Source organism: Lynx canadensis, chromosome F1, assembly GCF_007474595.2.
Source record: "Lynx canadensis isolate LIC74 chromosome F1, mLynCan4.pri.v2, whole genome shotgun sequence".
Taxonomy (NCBI): Eukaryota; Metazoa; Chordata; class Mammalia; order Carnivora; family Felidae; genus Lynx; species Lynx canadensis.
Window position 1 is genome coordinate 37,405,162 of NC_044319.2, and position 18,035 is coordinate 37,423,196.

Below are 18,035 nucleotides of genomic sequence, written 5' to 3' on the forward strand. Positions count from 1 at the left end.
GTATCAAGCCCCCTACACCGAAGAATATAACAAAATGCATTTTGGAAAAGGGATTCAGGAACTGTGTACATTTGTCTACTCTTTCACATCACATAATAATTCAAGAACACTGATTTGTTAACATTTAAATAGGTTGAAGTTTGCTTCCGTATCTTGGCTATTGCAAATAATTCTGCTTTAAACATAGGGATGCATGTATCCCTTTGAATTAATGTTCTTGTACTGTTTGGGGAAATATCCATCCGGGAAATTGCTGGATTATAAGGTAGTTTTATCGTTAACTTTTTGAGGAAGGGTCATACTGTTTTCCACAGTGTCTGCATCCCTACCAACAGTGCATGAGAGGTCTTTTTTCTCCACCAACACCTGTTGTTTTTTGGGTTGTTGATTTTAGCCATTCTGATGGTGTGAGATGATAGCTCGTGTAGTTTTGATTCACATTTCCCTGACGATAAGTGATGATGAGCATCTTTTCATGTGTCTGTTGGCCATCTGCCTGTTTCTTTGGACAAATGTCTGTTAAAGTGTTCTGCCCCTTTTTAAACTGGATTATTTGTGTGTGGGGTGTTGATTTGTATAAGTTCTCTATATATTTTGGATACTAACCCTTCATCAGGTATGTCATTTGCAACGGCATGGATACAGCTAGAGGGTATAAAGTGAAATGAAATAGTTAAATACCATATGATTTCACTCACATGTGGAATTTGAGAAACAAAATGAACAAAGGGAAAAATAAGAGAGAAGGAGAGAACAAGAAACAGACTCTTAGCGATAAGGAACAAACTAATGGCTACCAGAGTGGAAGGGGATGGGGAGATGGGTTGAAGAGGTGGTTAGGGATTAAGGACTTCACTTGTGTTGAGCACAGGGTGATGTATGGAAGTGTTGAACTACTATATTATACACTTGAAACTAATATTACACTGTACGTTAACTAACTGGAATGAAAAGTTTAAAAAGTAGGTTAAATTTTGGTATTTTCAGAAAAATGTCATGTAACTTATTCATTTTCTCCAAATATTACTGAAATAAATTATCATTTAGAAACAGAAAATGACAATTTAAAAAACGTATTCTCCAAGACAGGACCCCCATACTCTAATAATCATTTAATAAAAAAAAATCACAGAGTAAATTAAAAAGTTGAAGATATAAGTAAGAACAAATGAAGTGGGTGTTTTAAAATGTGCAAAAAAATGCAATTTCATCTAGAAATTTGCTTGGGTCCCATTTTTTAAAGGTAAGATAAATTCTAAATAAAATGCTGCCAATTAAATGCTTTCCAAAATGTGTGATGTTAAAAAAAAGAATAAGCTATATAATTGAGGCATGTTAAACCCCAAGTTATTGGAGTTTTTCAAAACTTTCAAAACTAAATGCTCTCAAAGACTGTATCACGAATATAGTTTCAGAGACTTTAATTGAACATATGGCACACATTATGAATCATTAATCATCTGTTTCTATATCTTCTTTTTGACAGATCCTGAAAGTTTCTATTTGAAAACTTGTACAGAGCCAACAAAAGCAAATATTTCTATTTGTTTAAGACTGGAAAAAAAGGAAAACTTTACTTGTGATGAAAAAAAGATTACACACGTACTTAAATGTGGTAAGAACATAGCTTTGATTGGAATATTTTTATGGTAGAAAGTTGTTCTAGATATTATCTATTCTTTCCTTCCTTCCTTCCTTCCTTCCTTCCTTCCTTCCTTCCTTCCCTCCCTCCCTTCCTCTTGCTTTCCTTCCTTCTTTCTCTCCCTCTCTCTCTCCTCTTCCCCCCACTCTTCCCCTTCCTCTACCTTCCTTCACCCCCTTTTGGTCTATGGTTTTATGGAGTCAAAACATTGTATTGTCTATACCACTCAAATTCACAAAATAGACAAATACTTTCCCCCAAAATAATCTTTGAAATAGCAAAAGTCAATTAATTTATAAGAATTTTCTTAGCAACTGTTATACACAAGGCATTGTTGAAAAGGTTATAAGGGAAGGGTGCCATAGAAAACATATGACACACATACTGTTAGAATAAAAAGAAAAGCAAACGTAAGATCATGTGACTCAAGAGTTTATGTATGTGGTCAACCCTCCATTAACAAAATTCATGGACAATCTCAAGAACATTTACATGAAAGAAAAGTGGGAAAAACACAATCAGTGCCTCTAGGAATATGGGTTTGGGCTCATATGGGGGACAATAATTGAGATACCAGTTCTTTTTAATAATTAATGAATTAATGGTTTTTTTCCTTTTTATTTGAATTTGTTAAAGTAGAAACTCTCCCTTGATGTAAAGCCATTTGCTAAGCCGTATTTGGCAAGGCAAACAGACACACACACGCACACACACACACACTACACAAAGGATGAAGTGTGACACTGATTGCAATCATCATGTTGTAAAGAAGCTTCATAGCTACGATACAAGCGGTATGAGGAAAGCAAGAACAGATTTATAATGAAATGATGATAAAGTAATGGTGTACTTAAAATATCTATTAGGCAAAGGCTAACTCAGGTGGATTCTTAGTTTCTGAACAGAGAACTCATTCCATCAGTGAAATTAGAGACACTCTCATATTCAGTTAGACTTTTTAATATTTTCTTTAAAATCGAGTGTGGTGTACTTATCTGGCAGGGGAGATACCATGATCATGAAGGTGGTTTTCCCAGGGTGAGTTTTATGCATTGCACTCCAGATGCACTGACCCCTGCATCTTCCTCAAATGTGGGTAACTCGGATGCATAATTGGTGGTAGTGGGGGACTGAGTTTGCGCTTTCCTCTGGAAAAAAAATTGAGTGTGGCAAAATCATGCATTATTATAGTAGTTTTTAGTATCTTTTACTTATTTCCTATTTGCTAAAGTTTTCAATCTAATAGATATTTATTACAGATATGAAATCTAAAGAGAGAGTTAAATATGATTATTGTATTCGTACATGTACTGATACATGATACTTATTTCTTTCAGCTAACTTTTCTTCATCTAATGAGACCGAAACTTATTTGGAACCCCTTTCACCTAAACAAAATTATTCCTGTAATTTAAAAGTATTGTATGGTGCCAATGAGTTTTTGAACAAAAATGAAACCTTTGAAACAGATGTTGGAAGTGAGTATATCACTTACATGTATATGTAAAATTTCTTCTTATGGTCTTACAGTTCTTTGAGAATCAAAGAAAATGATGTTGTAGATTTGGAGAAAGGGTTTCAGAAAATGGATATGTATCAATTTTTAAAGTAGAATTTCAAAAATGGATGATAGAAGATCCAAACCTTTGACAAGTTTTTTTGTTCGTTTGTTTGGTTTGGTTGTTTTGTTTTTTTAAACTGCAAATTCTAGGCCATCGTGAGCTTGTGGTGGACACAAAACTGAGGTACATGAAATGGTTTCTTCACTTACTTCCCATTTCTTCCTGCAGCCATGTTCCTTTCTTGGCGCGTCCTGCACCCTCTGCCCCTCTAGCAAACCCTGCCTTTGATAGAAGTGGGCACGTGGCTATTAAAACACAGTGGCGCATCTAAGGATTGGTGGCGATATGATAATTAGTGTTACTAAAATGCAAGCAATATAAATAATAACAAGACTATAATAGCTAATGACAATTAGAAAGATCCATTTTGGAAAATAATAGCTTTTGGGAGATGGGGGGCGGGGACGGAAAGGAAGTGAAAAGTCCTAAAATTCCACTCTTATTCAGTGGAAGGAGGGAGATTCCAGTCTAGAGTCTGCTAGAAAAAGTATGTTAATTATGTGTATGACAATTTATGAGTAACCACCAAAGAAAGAAGGGCAGAGAGAGGAAGAATGCAAGGCAGTACAGGCACTTTGGAAGATGTTTTGGTGGTTTCGACAGAACGAAACATACTCTTACCTTACAATCTAGCCATCACACTCCTTGGTACTTACTCAAATACTTATGTCAAATACTTACTTGGTACTTATGTCCACACAAAAACCTGCACAGGCATGTTTATGGCACCTTTATTCATAATTTTTCCAAAACTTGGAGGCAACCAAGATGTCCTTCAGTAGGTGGATGGACAGTACAACCAGACAACTGGAATATTATTGAGCACTAAAAAGAAATGAGCTATCAAGCCATGAAAAGACATGAAGGAACTTTAAATGCTAATTACTAAGTGAAAGGAAGACAATCTGGAAAAGCTACATACTGTATGCTTCCAACTATATGATATTCTGAAAAAGCCAAACTATGGAAGCAGTTAAAAGATCAGTGGCTGCCAGGACGAGGTGGGGAGGGTGAAATAAATAGAGCACAGAGGATCTGGGGGACAATAAAAACACTCTGTATGGTACCATAATTATGACTACATGTCATAAGATACATTTTCTCAAACCTGTAGAATACATGACATAAAGAGTGAGCCCTAATATGAACTATAGATTCTAGCAGATAATGATGTATCAGTGTAGGTTCATCACTTGTAAACCCTGGTGGGGGACGCTGGTAATGAGGGTAGGTACTATGCATGGGCAAAGGCAGGGGAATATGAGAAATATCTCTACCTTCCCCTCAATTTTGCTGTGAACCTAAAAATGCTCTAAAAAAGTAAGTCTTTAATAATCATAATCATAATCATAAATCATGAAATAAGATTTATCCCAATAATGTAAGAATCCTCCAACCTTAGAAAATAGCAATTAAACCATTTTACATACCATTTACTTCAGGAAAGGGGGAATTTTTGCAAGACCATTGCAACAGAAGTTACATTCTTTTTTTTGTTTAATGTTTATTTATTTTTGAGAGAGAGACAGAGACAGGGCATGAGCGGGGGTGGGGGGGGTGCAGAAAGACAGGGAGACACAGAATCTGAAACAGGCTCCAGACTCTGAGCTGTCAGCACAGAGCCTGACACGGGGCTTGAACCCATAAACTGTGAGATCATGACATGAACCGAAGTTGGACGCTCAAAACAGCTGAGCCACCCAGGTGCCTCAAGAAGCTACATTCTTAAAAACAAGACAAAAGACTTTGTTAATTCACCTACTACGTGACCCACCCACTTAAAGTATATAATTCAGTGTTTTTTTTTAATATATTAAGAGTTGTGCAATCATCACCAGAATCAACTTTAGAACATTTTCGTCACCCCAAAAAGAAACCCCATATCTATTCGCAGGCTGTTCTCATTTCTCTCCTGCTTTCCACACCTACGCAGTTACCAATCAACTTTCTGCTTCAATGGATTTTCCTATTCTGGATATTTCATATAAATGGAATTGTATAATACACTGTCTTTAGTGACTGGCTTCTTTCACTTAGCATAATGTTTTCAGGGTGCTTCCATGTTGCAAAATGTATCAATGTTTCAGTTTATTTTTTTATTGCCTGATAATAGTCCATCGTATGGATATACCTTATTTTGTTTGTTCATCTGTTGATTAGTTTTTTCCACTTTTTTGGCCATTATGAATAATGCTGCTATGAACATTCATTTACGAGTTTTGTGTATACATATGTTTTCATTACTCTTGTGTTCATACCTAGGATTAGAACGTGGGGATCATATGACAACCTTACGTTTTGCATTTTGAAGAACAGCCAATCTGTTTTCCAAACTGGCTGCATCATTTTATTTGTTTCTTTGTTTGTTTATATTAATATGAAATTGATTGTCAAATTGGTTTCCATACAACACCCAGTGCTCCTCCCAACAGGTGCCCTCCTCCATGCCCATCATCCACCCTTCCTTCCCTCCCACCCCCCATCAACCCTCAGTTTATTCTCAGTTTTTAAGAGCCTCTTGCGGTTTGGCTCCCTCCCTCTCTGTTTTTTTTTTTCTTTCCCCTTCCCCTCCCCCAGGGTCTTCTGTTAAGTTTCTCAGGATCCACATAAGAGTGACAACATATGGTATCTGTCTTTCTCTGTATGACTTATTTCACTTAGCATAACACTCTCCAGTTCCATCCACGTTGCTACAAAAGGCCACATTTCATTCTTTCTCATTGCCACGTAGTATTACATTGCGTATATAAACCACAATTTCTTTATCCATTCATTAGTTGATGGACATTTAGGCTCTTTCCATAATTTGGCTATTGTTGAAAGTGCTGCTATAAACATTGGGGTAAAAGTGCCCCTATGCATCAGCAATCCTGTATCCCTTGGGTAAATTCTTAGCAGTACTATTGCTGGGTCATAGGGTAGCTCTATTTTTAATTTTTTGAGGAACCTCCACACTGTTTTCCAGAGCGGCTGCACCAGTTTGCATTCCCACCAGCAGCACAAGAGGGTTTCCATTTCTCCACACCCTCGCCAGCATCTATAGTCTCCTGATTTGTTCATTTTAGCCACTCTGGCGTGAGGTGGTATCTCAGTGTGGTTTTGGTTTGTATTTCCCTCAAAGTGGCTGCATCACTTTACATTCCCCGTACAGAATGCATGGGGGTTCTAACTTACTACATCTTCACCAACACTTGTTACTGTCTGTGTTTTTTATTATAGTCATCTCAATGTGTGTGAAGTAGTACCTTATTGTGATTTGGATGATGACTAATAATTTTGAGCATGGCTTTCAGGTGTTTATTGGCCATTTGTATATCTTTTATCTATTCAAAGCCTTTGCCCACTTAGAAAAATCTTTATTGAGTTAGAAGAGTTTTTTTATATATTCTAGACCCAAGTGTCTTGTCAGATATATCATTTGCAAATATCTTTTTCCATCCTGTGAATTGTCATTTTACTTTGTTGATAACTTTTGAAATTGATAATACTTTAATTTTGATGAAGTCAAACTTATCAATTTTTACTCCTTTGCTTATGCTTTTGGTGTCACATTAAAAACCCATTGCCATGGGGCGCCTGGGTGGCTCAGTCGGTTAAGTGTCCGACTTCAGCTCAGGTCACGATCTCATGGTCCGTGAGTTCGAGCCCCGCGTCGGGCTCTGGGCTGATGGCTCGGAGCCTGGAGCCTGCTTCCAATTCTGTGTCTCCCTCTCTCTCTGCCCCTCCCCCGTTCATGCTCTGTCTCTCTCTGTCTCAAAAATAAATAAACATTAAAAAAAAATTATAAAAAAAAACCCATTGCCAAATCCAAAGCCATAAAGAATTATTCCTATGTTCTCTTCTAATAATTTGATAATTTTCTCTACTAAATTTTACACTATCGATCCATTTTGAGTTAATATTTGTATATGATGTGAGGTCAGAGTTTGATTTAATTCTTTTGATGCAGTCATTCTCTTGTTCTAGCACCATTTTCTAGAAAGACCATCTTTTCCCCAGTGAAAAGTCTTGCCACCATCGTCAAAAATTAATAACAATAATGAGCTTATTTCTGGCCTCTCAGCTCTATTCTGTTGATCTACATATCTATTTTTATGCTAGGATCACTGTTGGTTACTGCTGCTTGATATGTTTTGAAATCAGAAAGTATGATTCCGGGGCGCCTGGGTGGCGCAGTCGGTTAAACGTCCGACTTCAGCCAGGTCACGATCTCGCGGTCCGTGAGTTCGAGCCCCGCGTCGGGCTCTGGGCTGATGGCTCAGAGCCTGGAGCCTGTTTCCGACTCTGTGTCTCCCTCTCTCTGCCCCTCCCCCGCTCATGCTCTGTCTCTTTCTGTCCCAAAAATAAATAAACGTTGAAAAAAAAAATTAAAAAAAAAAAAAAGAAAGTATGATTCCTTCAACTTTGTTCTTCAAAATTATTTTGAGTATTCAACTTTCCATGGAATTCCATATGAATTTTAAGATCAACTTGTCAATTTCTACAAAGAAGCCTAACTGGATTTTTTTTTTTTTTTTAAAGAGAGAGAGAAAGAGCACGTGACTGGGGAAGTGGAGTGAAGGAGAGACAGAGAGACTTAAGCAGGCTCCACACTCAGCATGGAGCCTGATGCAGGCCCCACATCCCTGAGATAGTGACCTGAGCTAAAATCAAGAGTTGGATACTCAAACGACAGAGCCACCCAGGCTGAAGCCAGTTAGTATTCTGATAGGTGTTGCAATGAACCTGTAAAAAATCACTTTGGGGAGTAATATCATCTCAACAATGTTAGCCTTCCAGTCCATGAATACGGGATGTCTTCCCATTTATTTGTTTTCCTTAATTTATTAAACAATTTTTTTTTGTAGTTTTTAGTCAACAAGTTTTGTACTTCTTTTATTAAATTTATTTTCAGTTTTAAATGTATTCCCGATTCTATGGTAGTATTTTCTTAATTTCATTTTCAGATTGGTTATTGCCAGTATACAGGCATACAATTAATTCTCTGTATTGATCTTGTAGTCAGCCACATTACTGAACTTGTTTGTTAACGACAATCTTATAGAATTTTTGATAGAACATACTAAAGTTATTCTAAATTTCATATGGAAGGAGTTAGCTAAGGACTAAGGGAACTGCCTAAAACTGCCTTCCAAAAACCCTCCAAAACAAAATCACAAGAAGAAAAATAAAATTACATTAAAACTATGTCCCCAGCATACCTAGAAAAATTTAATACTTTTTGAATATTAAGTACTAAAATCTTTGCAATTCTTATAAATCAATGTAACAAAATAGAAATCCTAGGGGGGGGGAAATACATATATTTTTGTAAAAGTATAAAGGCAATTCAGTGGGGGAAAGGCTATTTTTTTTTCAATAAGTGATCCAGGTATCCCTATAGAAGAAAAGATGAACATTCAGTCTTTACCTCTCAATAAAAATAAAAATTAACTCAGTGATTTACAGGCCTAAACACTGAGATTAGAACTATAAAATGTCTAGACAAAGACATTAGAAAGTCTTTGCTACTTTGGTGTAGGAAAAGGTTTCTTAAGACACATAAAACAAGAATTTTGTAAATTTTATAAATTAGACTTCATCAAAATTGACTGTTCTCTTCAAATAAAGCCATTAAGGAAATAAAAAAAAAATCAAGCCATACATTAAGGAAAATATCCACAATTAATTTTCAACAAAAGAAGTTTCTCCAGAATGTATCGGGAACTCTCCCAAATACAAAATAAGAAATCAAGTAACCAAATTAAAAATAGGCAAATATTTTGAACATTTGTTTCAAAAAAGAAGATATGCAAATGGTCAATAAGCATATATAAAGATGCTCAATGTCATTAGCCAACCAGGAAATGAAAATTTAAACAACTATGAGTGGCGCCTGGGTGGTTCTGTAGGTTAAGTGTCTGACTTTGGCTCAGGTCATGATCTCCGGCTTGTGAGTTCGAGCCCCCCCCGCACGTCGGGCTCTTGTGCTGACAGCTGGGAGCCTGGAGCTTGCTTCTGATTCTGTGTCTCTGTCTCTCTCTGCCCCTTCCCTGCTCACACTCTGTCTCTCTCTCTCAAAAATAAATAAACATTAAAAAAAATTAAACAAACAACTATGAGAGGATGATGACATTACACACCCGCTAAAATGGCTAACGTCAAAATAACCAACAATACTATTTGTGAATGTAAAGTAATAACTCAGAAATTTTACTCTAAGTATTTATCAAAGAGAAAAAAAAACCCAACATCTCTACAGAAAGACTCCTACACAAAGATTCATAGCAGATTCACTCCTAGTAGCCGAAAGTCTGGAAACAGTCCCAATGTCCCATCAACACTTAAACGAATAGATAAAATGTGGTGGATCCTTACAATGGAATACTACTCATGAAGTAAAAGGACTAACTACTGACACATGCAACAACATAATTGAATATCTAGAACATTATATTGAGTGCAGTATGATAGACATACAAAAGTACTATTTGATTTTATCTATGTGAAGTGGGTGAAGAAACAAATTGAATCTATAGTAACAGAGAAAAGTTCAGAGGGGGCTTGGGGCTGGGCAAAGAGACTGAGTTGCCTGGGAAGTGACACAGAAGAAATTTGGGGGGATGATAGAGATGTTCTAGAGCTTGATTGTGGTGGTGGTTATGTAGACGCATATGCTTGTCAGAAGTGATAATTTTACCTCAAATTGGTGTGTTTTAATGTAAATTACACCTCATAAATTGATTTAAGCATTTATTACTTTCTTCATCTCAAGTTGGAAGTTTCCAAATAATGACAGTTAAGTTTATCAGTACTACCGATGACAGATTTTCAGCCCAGTGAAATCTAGGAATTCCAAGGTAGATGAACAATAATACTATATCTGAGAGGAAGAGGATATTCGCAGATATTTTAGGTCAGTGGAATACTTGGGCTCCATAGTGCCACTGTAGAGTGACATTTCCTATGTTAAGCGACCTCTAAAGCAAATTTAATGAGACTAGATGTCTTTCTTTTAATTGCATAATTAACTCATAATTAAAATGTGACTGTTGATAATCATAATTATACAAAGGATGTTTTTCCACGTATTATTTTTCATATTTCATATTTCATTCTTATTTTTTAACAGGTCCAAAAGCACCTCCAAATATTACATGCAAGCCTACAAGCTCAACAGAAGGAATGATCACCTGGGAAAGCCCTGAAGATTATTTTGATTATTATCTTCTCTGTTTGCTGCATGCTTCAGGTAATTTGTGTAAGATTTAATTCCATGTCAGGAAAGATGAATCAAGAAGTGGGAAGCGCTAGCAATGTGGATTGAACTAGTGAGCAACAACAGAAATACGATGCCTTGTTATTTGGTACAATCTTTACACTCTAAATTCAATCTTTATTCTCTAAAGCCTGGAGAAAGAAACCCTCAGGAAGATAATCCTCATTATTGTCCTCCAAATATTATATGAGTTGCACAGTTTGAACTCCTTATTCAGGCCCACAAAGAAGCAAAAAAAATGCCTAATCCCTCAGAGTCAGCTCAAAATGATTTAATGTAGACAGCAAGTTAAATATGTGGCAATCTTGAGTTTTAATGACTTAAATGTTTCCTTTTTTTTTTTCTTGAGAAGAAAACTGCATAGTTCTGGGTAAAGAGGAGACCAAATATAATTTGAAAAATTTGAAACCTTATACAAAGTACAGTGTGTCATTAAAGGCTTCCACCATGGGAAAAGTACGACGTGATGGACCTGCTGTGACATGTGAATTTGACACACTTGCAGATAGTAAGTTATAAGCCTTAATACTTCTTTCTGTGAATGGCAAGAAACAAGGTATGAACTTTTTTTTCTTTTTCCATTCTTTTTTTTTTTAATGTTTATTTATTTTTGAGAGAGACAGAGACAGAATGTGAGTGGGTTAGTGGGTTAGGGGCAGAGAGAGAGGGAGACACAGAGTCCGAAGCAGGCCCCAGGCTCTGAGCTGTCAGCACAGAGCCCCATGCGGGGGCTCGAACTCACAAGCTGCGAGATTATGACCTGAGCCGAAGTCAAACGTTCAACCAACTGAGCCACCCAGGCACCCCAGTATGAACTTTTTAGTATACAATCTGTCTTTCTTTATGCTTCATTGGGGAAACACATTGACCTGGCACATTTATTAACATCTAGGGTTTATAATAATTTAAAATACAATAATGTTCTAAACTGTTATCCTGTGTTCTCTGTATTCTTCATACACCATCACAGATTTGTAAGAATGAAGCTTGAGGCCATATTAACTGGAACAATTTTAAGATTTCAGGCAATTTAAGTACCTAACCAACATAGATAAAAATGCATTGTCTATTGTTTTCTTTATTATCTAGAACTAGTAACTGCCAATGAGACACCTAATAACATCTCACTCACAAAGCATTCACTTGCTAACCCCTACTTACCCGCTTACCTTATAAAATACAGTAACTTATTGGCATTGTCTTCTCTTTGTTACATCGAACTACTTGTTTTATTTTATGGCACATTTTTCCATTTGAAGTTTCCTTTCAAAGGCATTTTCCTGTTGCTACCTGTATGATGTCTCCATAGTTTCCAGGCCTAAAGCTAGATCTATCTCCATGGTGAATGTTAACTCCATTAAGTTAACTGGCACCAAGTTCATGAAGAAAAATTGTCTTATTCAGGGTTGGATGTAGAATGCTCTTCATGAAATTTAATGTAATTTAGATTCCAGTTTTAAAAGTCCAGATCCTTGAGCTTTATGGTTTTGCTATTTTCCTAAATTTCTGTGAAGTCATAGCAAACAAAGATAATTTGTTGCTCCTCCTAAAGAATGCAGCCAGGTAGGTAGTTACTAGGATAATGTAAGCACCTCAAGAACGGAGGAGCTGGGGGCGCCTGGCTGGCTCAGACAGTAGAGCATACAACTCTTGATCTCAGGGTTACAAGTTCAAGCCTCATGTTGGATGTAGAGATTATTTAAAAATAAAATCTTAAAAAAAAAAAAAGAACCGAAGAGCTCTACTGTATGTAGGCCTTCAGAATCCCTCTATCATCCACTCTTCTCCCCCTGCACCTTTCTTCCCCTCTTCTCTACCCCCTCTTTCCTTCTATTTTCTAATTGTGTATACTCTCCTTAGGGGATGGCACGAAGTCCCATGACTTCAAGTATAACACATATGCTAATATTCATTGAAAGACTGGGGGGTTTATTTTTAGATGTTTTGGTACAGCTTCTTGATGCATGTACTATTATAGCTTCTTCATCCATAATCTCCAAATTAATGCTGAAAATAATTTATATTGGGGGTGCCTGGGTGGCTCAGTTCGTTGGGCGACCGACTTCAGCTCAGGTCATGATCTCCCGGTTTATGAGTTTGAGACCCACGTTATTCTCTGTGCTGACAGCTCAGAGCCTGGACCCTGCTTCAGATTCTGTGTCTCCCTCTCTCTCTGCCCACCCCTACTCATGCTCTGTTTCTGTCTCTCAAAAATGAATAAACATTAAAAATTTTTTTAAATAATTTATAATGTACACAAATATTGCCAACTGATTTAAATATGCATGTACAAAGTGATTAAAGTAACAAATATTCCTTCGTTTTCATAGAGCCAACCAAAGTCAGGCACTTACTTGCTTCTCGGATATCAGATAATAGTATTCTTGTGAAGTGTGATCCTCCTTCGGACTTTAAAGGCCCCAGTAATGGATCCTACCATCTGGAAATCAAAACTGGAGATGCCTTTGTTAAAAATGAGTCACAAATAATTTGCCACTTCTCTGTACTATATCTTCAATATTCAACAAAATACGAATTTAAGGTAAGATAATTTCTATCCTCAACTGTAGTACTAATGTACATTATACTGATTATTACACCATACTTCAATAATACTAAGACCAATTGATGCTCACATGAGCTTTAGAAACTCTTCGTCTAATGAAATCATACTTTAACATCTTAAATGGTTGACTCCGAACTTCTTATCCCCAGCTCTAAGAACAATGGTTTCAAGCAAATATTTTGTTGGAGTGTTTTTCACCTTTAATGTAATTTACTCATAGCAAAATTATTGTGCCTGTGTCAAGAAGCACAACATTTTATACACAGTAAATTAATTTAAATTTATGCACAATAGATTATTACTTTGCAAAATGTTTTATTTACCTTGACTTTTAATCTTTACTAACATGACTTTTTAAATTGCAAAATATTTTACAGGTGCACTGAGGTTAGAAAATAGTAGAAATAAATATTAGGAAATACCAGTGAACATGGAGAATTAAAAAAAAAACTCATCTACAAGCTTACTGTCTACTGATCATATTTTATGAATGTGTTTCTGAAATGAAAAAACTCAGTCTTGGCCCTGGTTGTAGGGAAAAACCGTAGTTCCGTCTTTTCTTGTGTGTTCTTTTCTGTGAGTCTCCTGTACGATTCATGTGCAGCGCCACCCTTCTGATGCTTCTGGTCGCCAAATTTGTGTGGAGGTTTTCCTCCACATCAAGCGAGTCTTTGTGGCACCAGCTGGGTATCCTGCAATTTAATTCAAATCTGACACTATCTACCTGGAGATAGTGGCAGATTCCACAGGTTAGGGACTCAGTCCCACAAGACTGTTCCACCCCACTTCAGCTCTAACTGCCAGTAGTTGGTCCCTAGGTTACTCTCAACTTCTGTCTGACTTGGCTATAAATCAGGGGTTCCTATGGCCCTCTCCTCAGGCTTAGTTGCTTGTTAGTGTGGCTCACAGAACTCTGGGAAACACTTATTTACGTTTACCAGTTTATTGAAATATGTGATAAAGGATACAGAGGAACAGTCAGATGAAGAGATACATAGGGTGATGTCTGAGAAGGTCCCAAGTACAGGAGCTTCTGTCCCCATCAAGTTGGGATACATCACCTTCATGATATGGATGTGTTCACCAACCTGATAGCCCCCAAGCCACCTTCTTTGGGGTATTTTAAGGAGGCTTCATCATGTAGGTGTGACCAATCATTAATTTCATTTTCAGCCCTTCTACCTTCTCAAGAGAATGGGGGCTGGGGTGAAAATTCCAAGCTTCTAATCATAGCTTTGGCTTTCTAATGACTAGTCCTCATCCAGGAGCCATCCAGGAGCCCACCCAGTCACCTGATTAGAATGAAAAACACTCCTATTACCAGGGAAATTATAAGGGTTTCAGGAGTTCTGTGCCAGGAACCAAGGGCAGAAACCAATATATATTTTCCATTATCTCACAACTTTCATAATATTGTAACGTGCATTTATATATATTCATCATATATATTATCAACATTCTGAACACATAGTTTAGTAACCTACATTTTTCATATATCACTACAACATGAACTTTTTCCATGTTAAATATTTCACTACAATGCAATTTTTAACGGTCGCCTAAGATTCTATTATATGGCTTTTTAACATTCTACTAACTATAGTTTTCATCTGTTATAAACAACAATCAATTAACACACTTACTGGTAAATAGCACAGTTTTTGAATGTGTCTTTAATGATTTCTATTTAAATAAATTCCTGGAAATAAAGGTATTGGGTCAAAAGGAATTTACTTGTATTTTAAGAATTTTTGTGATAAATTTTTTTCCCTGTAAGTTACCAAATTACCCTTCCCATACAGTCTATTAAATAATTGCTCTTGAGAATCTCACCAACACTGGGCATGGCCTTCTTTTTCTTTGATGTTGAGTAGGTGAGATATGGTATTGACATCTCTTTTTGTTTGACTGGCTTTCTTTATTTACTGTCGAAGATAACTACAGTTTTTGTTGTTGCTGCTCCCTTGTCCAGTTTTATTTGGGGAAGTTTTTGGATATTAATGATATTAAACTCTTTGTCATATAAGTTGCAAGTTTTGTTTCCAGCTTGTAGTTTGCTTTTTAACTTTATTTATAACACTTTAAATCATACACAATTTTTCCTTTTATTTTTATTCAGTCAGATCTATCAGTTTTATTTCTGATTTAATGGAAATTTCAACAGTCAATAGTTGACTATTCAAAATAATGTTGACAATTGACCTTATATCCTTTATAACTTAAAGAAATGTTTATATGTACATATGTTTATATACAAAAACATATGTATTTATAAATATATAACCTTTCTTGTTTGTTTAATCAGACATAGGTAGGACTTTTTCCTGTGTTTTTATTGTACTCTATTAGATGATGCCATGGTTGTGATGACATGATATGATTTGTTCATATGGTGAATTATAGTGATAGGTTTTGTAAGGATAAACCATGTCACGTTCCAAGAAAAAAAGTCTTGCTCTGTCACTGTGTATTATTCTTTGAAAGCATTATTGAATTCAAAGGCTTTTTTTAAGTCTTTATGAATAGACATTCATAAATGAAACCCTTCAATAAGTGGGTAGAGATGACGGGCACAGGCATTTGTATAGGTGTGGGCATGAATCATTCTTAGTATACTTTGCTATAAAAGTTGTGCTAACCTGGTAAATAGCACATTTTCTTGTTTCTTTGCCTTTTTTATAACCTTAAATAGTATAGGAATGATTTGTTCTCTGAAATTTTTTTTTAATCCTCTTAACACAGAGGAATCCTCTCAGAGCCATTTTTTTTCAATATTATTGTTCTTTTCAGACATTTTACACTTTGTGGATTTATATTTTTCCCATAATCCATATAAAAGAAATATTTTGTTATTACATATCATGTACATTATACTTCATCTCCCATTACTTTTCCAGCACCCATTAAGCTCCATTTATTTTCAGTTTCTCAAATGCACCTAGAATTTGCTCTCCATAGGTACTTTACCTGATGTTCTTCTCTCTTTCTAGAATTTTCTTCTCCCATTCATCAATATAAGTTGTTCTGGAAAAATATAGGTAAACATCATATTAAAATACAACATTCAGTGGCGCCTGGGTGGCTCAGTCGGTTAAGCGTCCGACTTCAGCTCAGGTCACAATCTCGCGGTCCGTGAGTTCCAGCCCCGCGTCGGGCTCTGGGCTGATGGCTCAGAGCCTGGAGCCTGCTTCCGATTCTGTGTCTCCCTCTCTCTCTGCCCGTCCCCCGTTCATGCTCTGTCTCTCTCTGTCTCAAAAATAAATAAACGTTAAAAAAAAATTTAAAAAACACAACATTCAAATTCAAAGTAGTAGATTATTACTTAGTTATTCATTCTTTTCCCCAGCCTTCAAAAAATTGTCTCTTGTTTTCTTCATTGCATGTACCATAATTCATTTTCATGTTTCTTTCTGTCTCCACTACAACATTTATGCCATCACGAGGGATCAATCATTTTAGCTTTATTCATCATTGTGATCTCTGGTTAACAGATTCATAAAGTAATTTTTATCATTGCTCCATTTATTACTTTTCTTTTTGTAGATTTAATTTTATGTTCTTCTGCTAATTTGGGATTGAAAGCATTTTTGGTCCATTTCTTTATTTTTTTATTATTTAAAAAAAACAACAAAAAAAGAAAAATTAAACTATGAATTGTCCTTTGGTAAAATTTTGACTGTATCCCATGCCTGTGTTATTATTAATTTTTCTTTTTTTTATTTATTAAAAATTTTTTTTACATTTATTTATTTTTGAGAGACAGAGTGAGACAAAGTGAGAGTGGGGGAGAGGCAGAAAGAGAGGGAGACAGAGAATCTGAAGCAGGCTCCAGACTCTGAGCTGTCAGCACAGAGCCCGACGCGGGGCTCGAACTCACAAACTGTGAGATCATGACCTGAGCCAAAGTTGGATGCTTAACCGACTGAGCCACCCAGGAGCCCCTATTATTATTAATTTTTCAATGACTGACATAAAATTTAACAAGTGGATTTTTAGAGTAGAATGTTCTGATTATATTTCCCAAGAATTTATATTGCAGTTGGAAAGAATTTCTAATTTATCTGTTTTTTAAAGAGATAGTGTTTCTAGCTTTTAAAAGATAATTAGCTTTTATAATTTCTACTATTTTTAAACGTTTATTTATTTTTGAGAGTGAGAAAGAGAATGTGTGCAAGCAGGGGAGGGACAGAGAGAGGGGGACAGAGGATGCTAAGCTCTCAAAAGAGAGCCTGATGCGGGCTCGAACTCATAAACCACGAGATCATGACCTGAGCCAAAGTCAGACGCTTACCCAACTGAACCACCCAGAAGTCCTACAGTTTCTATTTTTTGGAATTAATAGAGTATTTTTTACAGTTAAATGTATAATGAATATTTACAAATATTCTGTGAGTACTGAGGAAATTATATATCTTCCAAAGGGTAAAAACTTAGATATATATTGTAGATATATATTGTCCAAATGTATCATGTTTATCTTTTAATGATATTATTCAGATTTGTTTTTACCTTTTTTTTTTTTTTTTTTTTTTTTTGCCAAAGCCTCTTACTGCTCTCTTATTCTTTTCAGTTTCCCTTGTATAACTAAATTGTTTTGGCTTTATTTGTATTCAATATTATGAGACACAGGGAGTTTTGCTAGTTAGGTTAATACTGTAGATTTTACCCTGTATCACTTGGGGGTATCAATCCTTATAACTTTAACCCTTGTGAACTAAATATCAATTTATTATAAACACTGTGATTGTCATATTGTTTCTATTTGCTTTTACAAATTGTATGTTCATTTTGTGTGTAACTTTTATAAACAGTACATGGTAGTTTCCCTTTTAAATAAAATGTATAGATATTAGCCTGTCAATAGGGAATTTTAACTTTAAGCTTTGAAGAATTTGATGTGTTGGAGTTTATTCCTTCAGTTTCACTTACTCTTGCCGATTATACTAT

The 18,035-nt window shown here is 35.9% G+C and overlaps 1 protein-coding gene and 1 non-coding gene across 8 annotated transcripts in view; both read left to right on the plus strand.

Moving 5' to 3' along the window:
* Positions 1-18,035, plus strand: part of PTPRC (protein tyrosine phosphatase receptor type C) — a 125,772-nt gene that overhangs the window by 71,376 nt on the left and 36,361 nt on the right. For 5 of the 7 annotated variants that reach the window (XM_030301700.1, XM_030301703.1, XM_030301704.1 and 2 more), the window contains 5 exons: positions 1,487-1,615; positions 2,980-3,120; positions 10,376-10,495; positions 10,872-11,030; positions 12,853-13,064. In XM_030301700.1, the coding sequence (XP_030157560.1) occupies positions 1,487-1,615; positions 2,980-3,120; positions 10,376-10,495; positions 10,872-11,030; positions 12,853-13,064 (761 nt within the window). The remainder of the gene's footprint in view (positions 1-1,486; positions 1,616-2,979; positions 3,121-10,375; positions 10,496-10,871; positions 11,031-12,852; positions 13,065-18,035) is intronic. The other 2 variants (XM_030301701.1, XM_032591841.1) reach the window with 1 other exon arrangement.
* LOC115505762 lies at positions 2,630-2,793 on the plus strand. Its single transcript, XR_003966127.1, has one exon. It is a non-coding gene; the product is annotated as a U1 spliceosomal RNA (small nuclear RNA).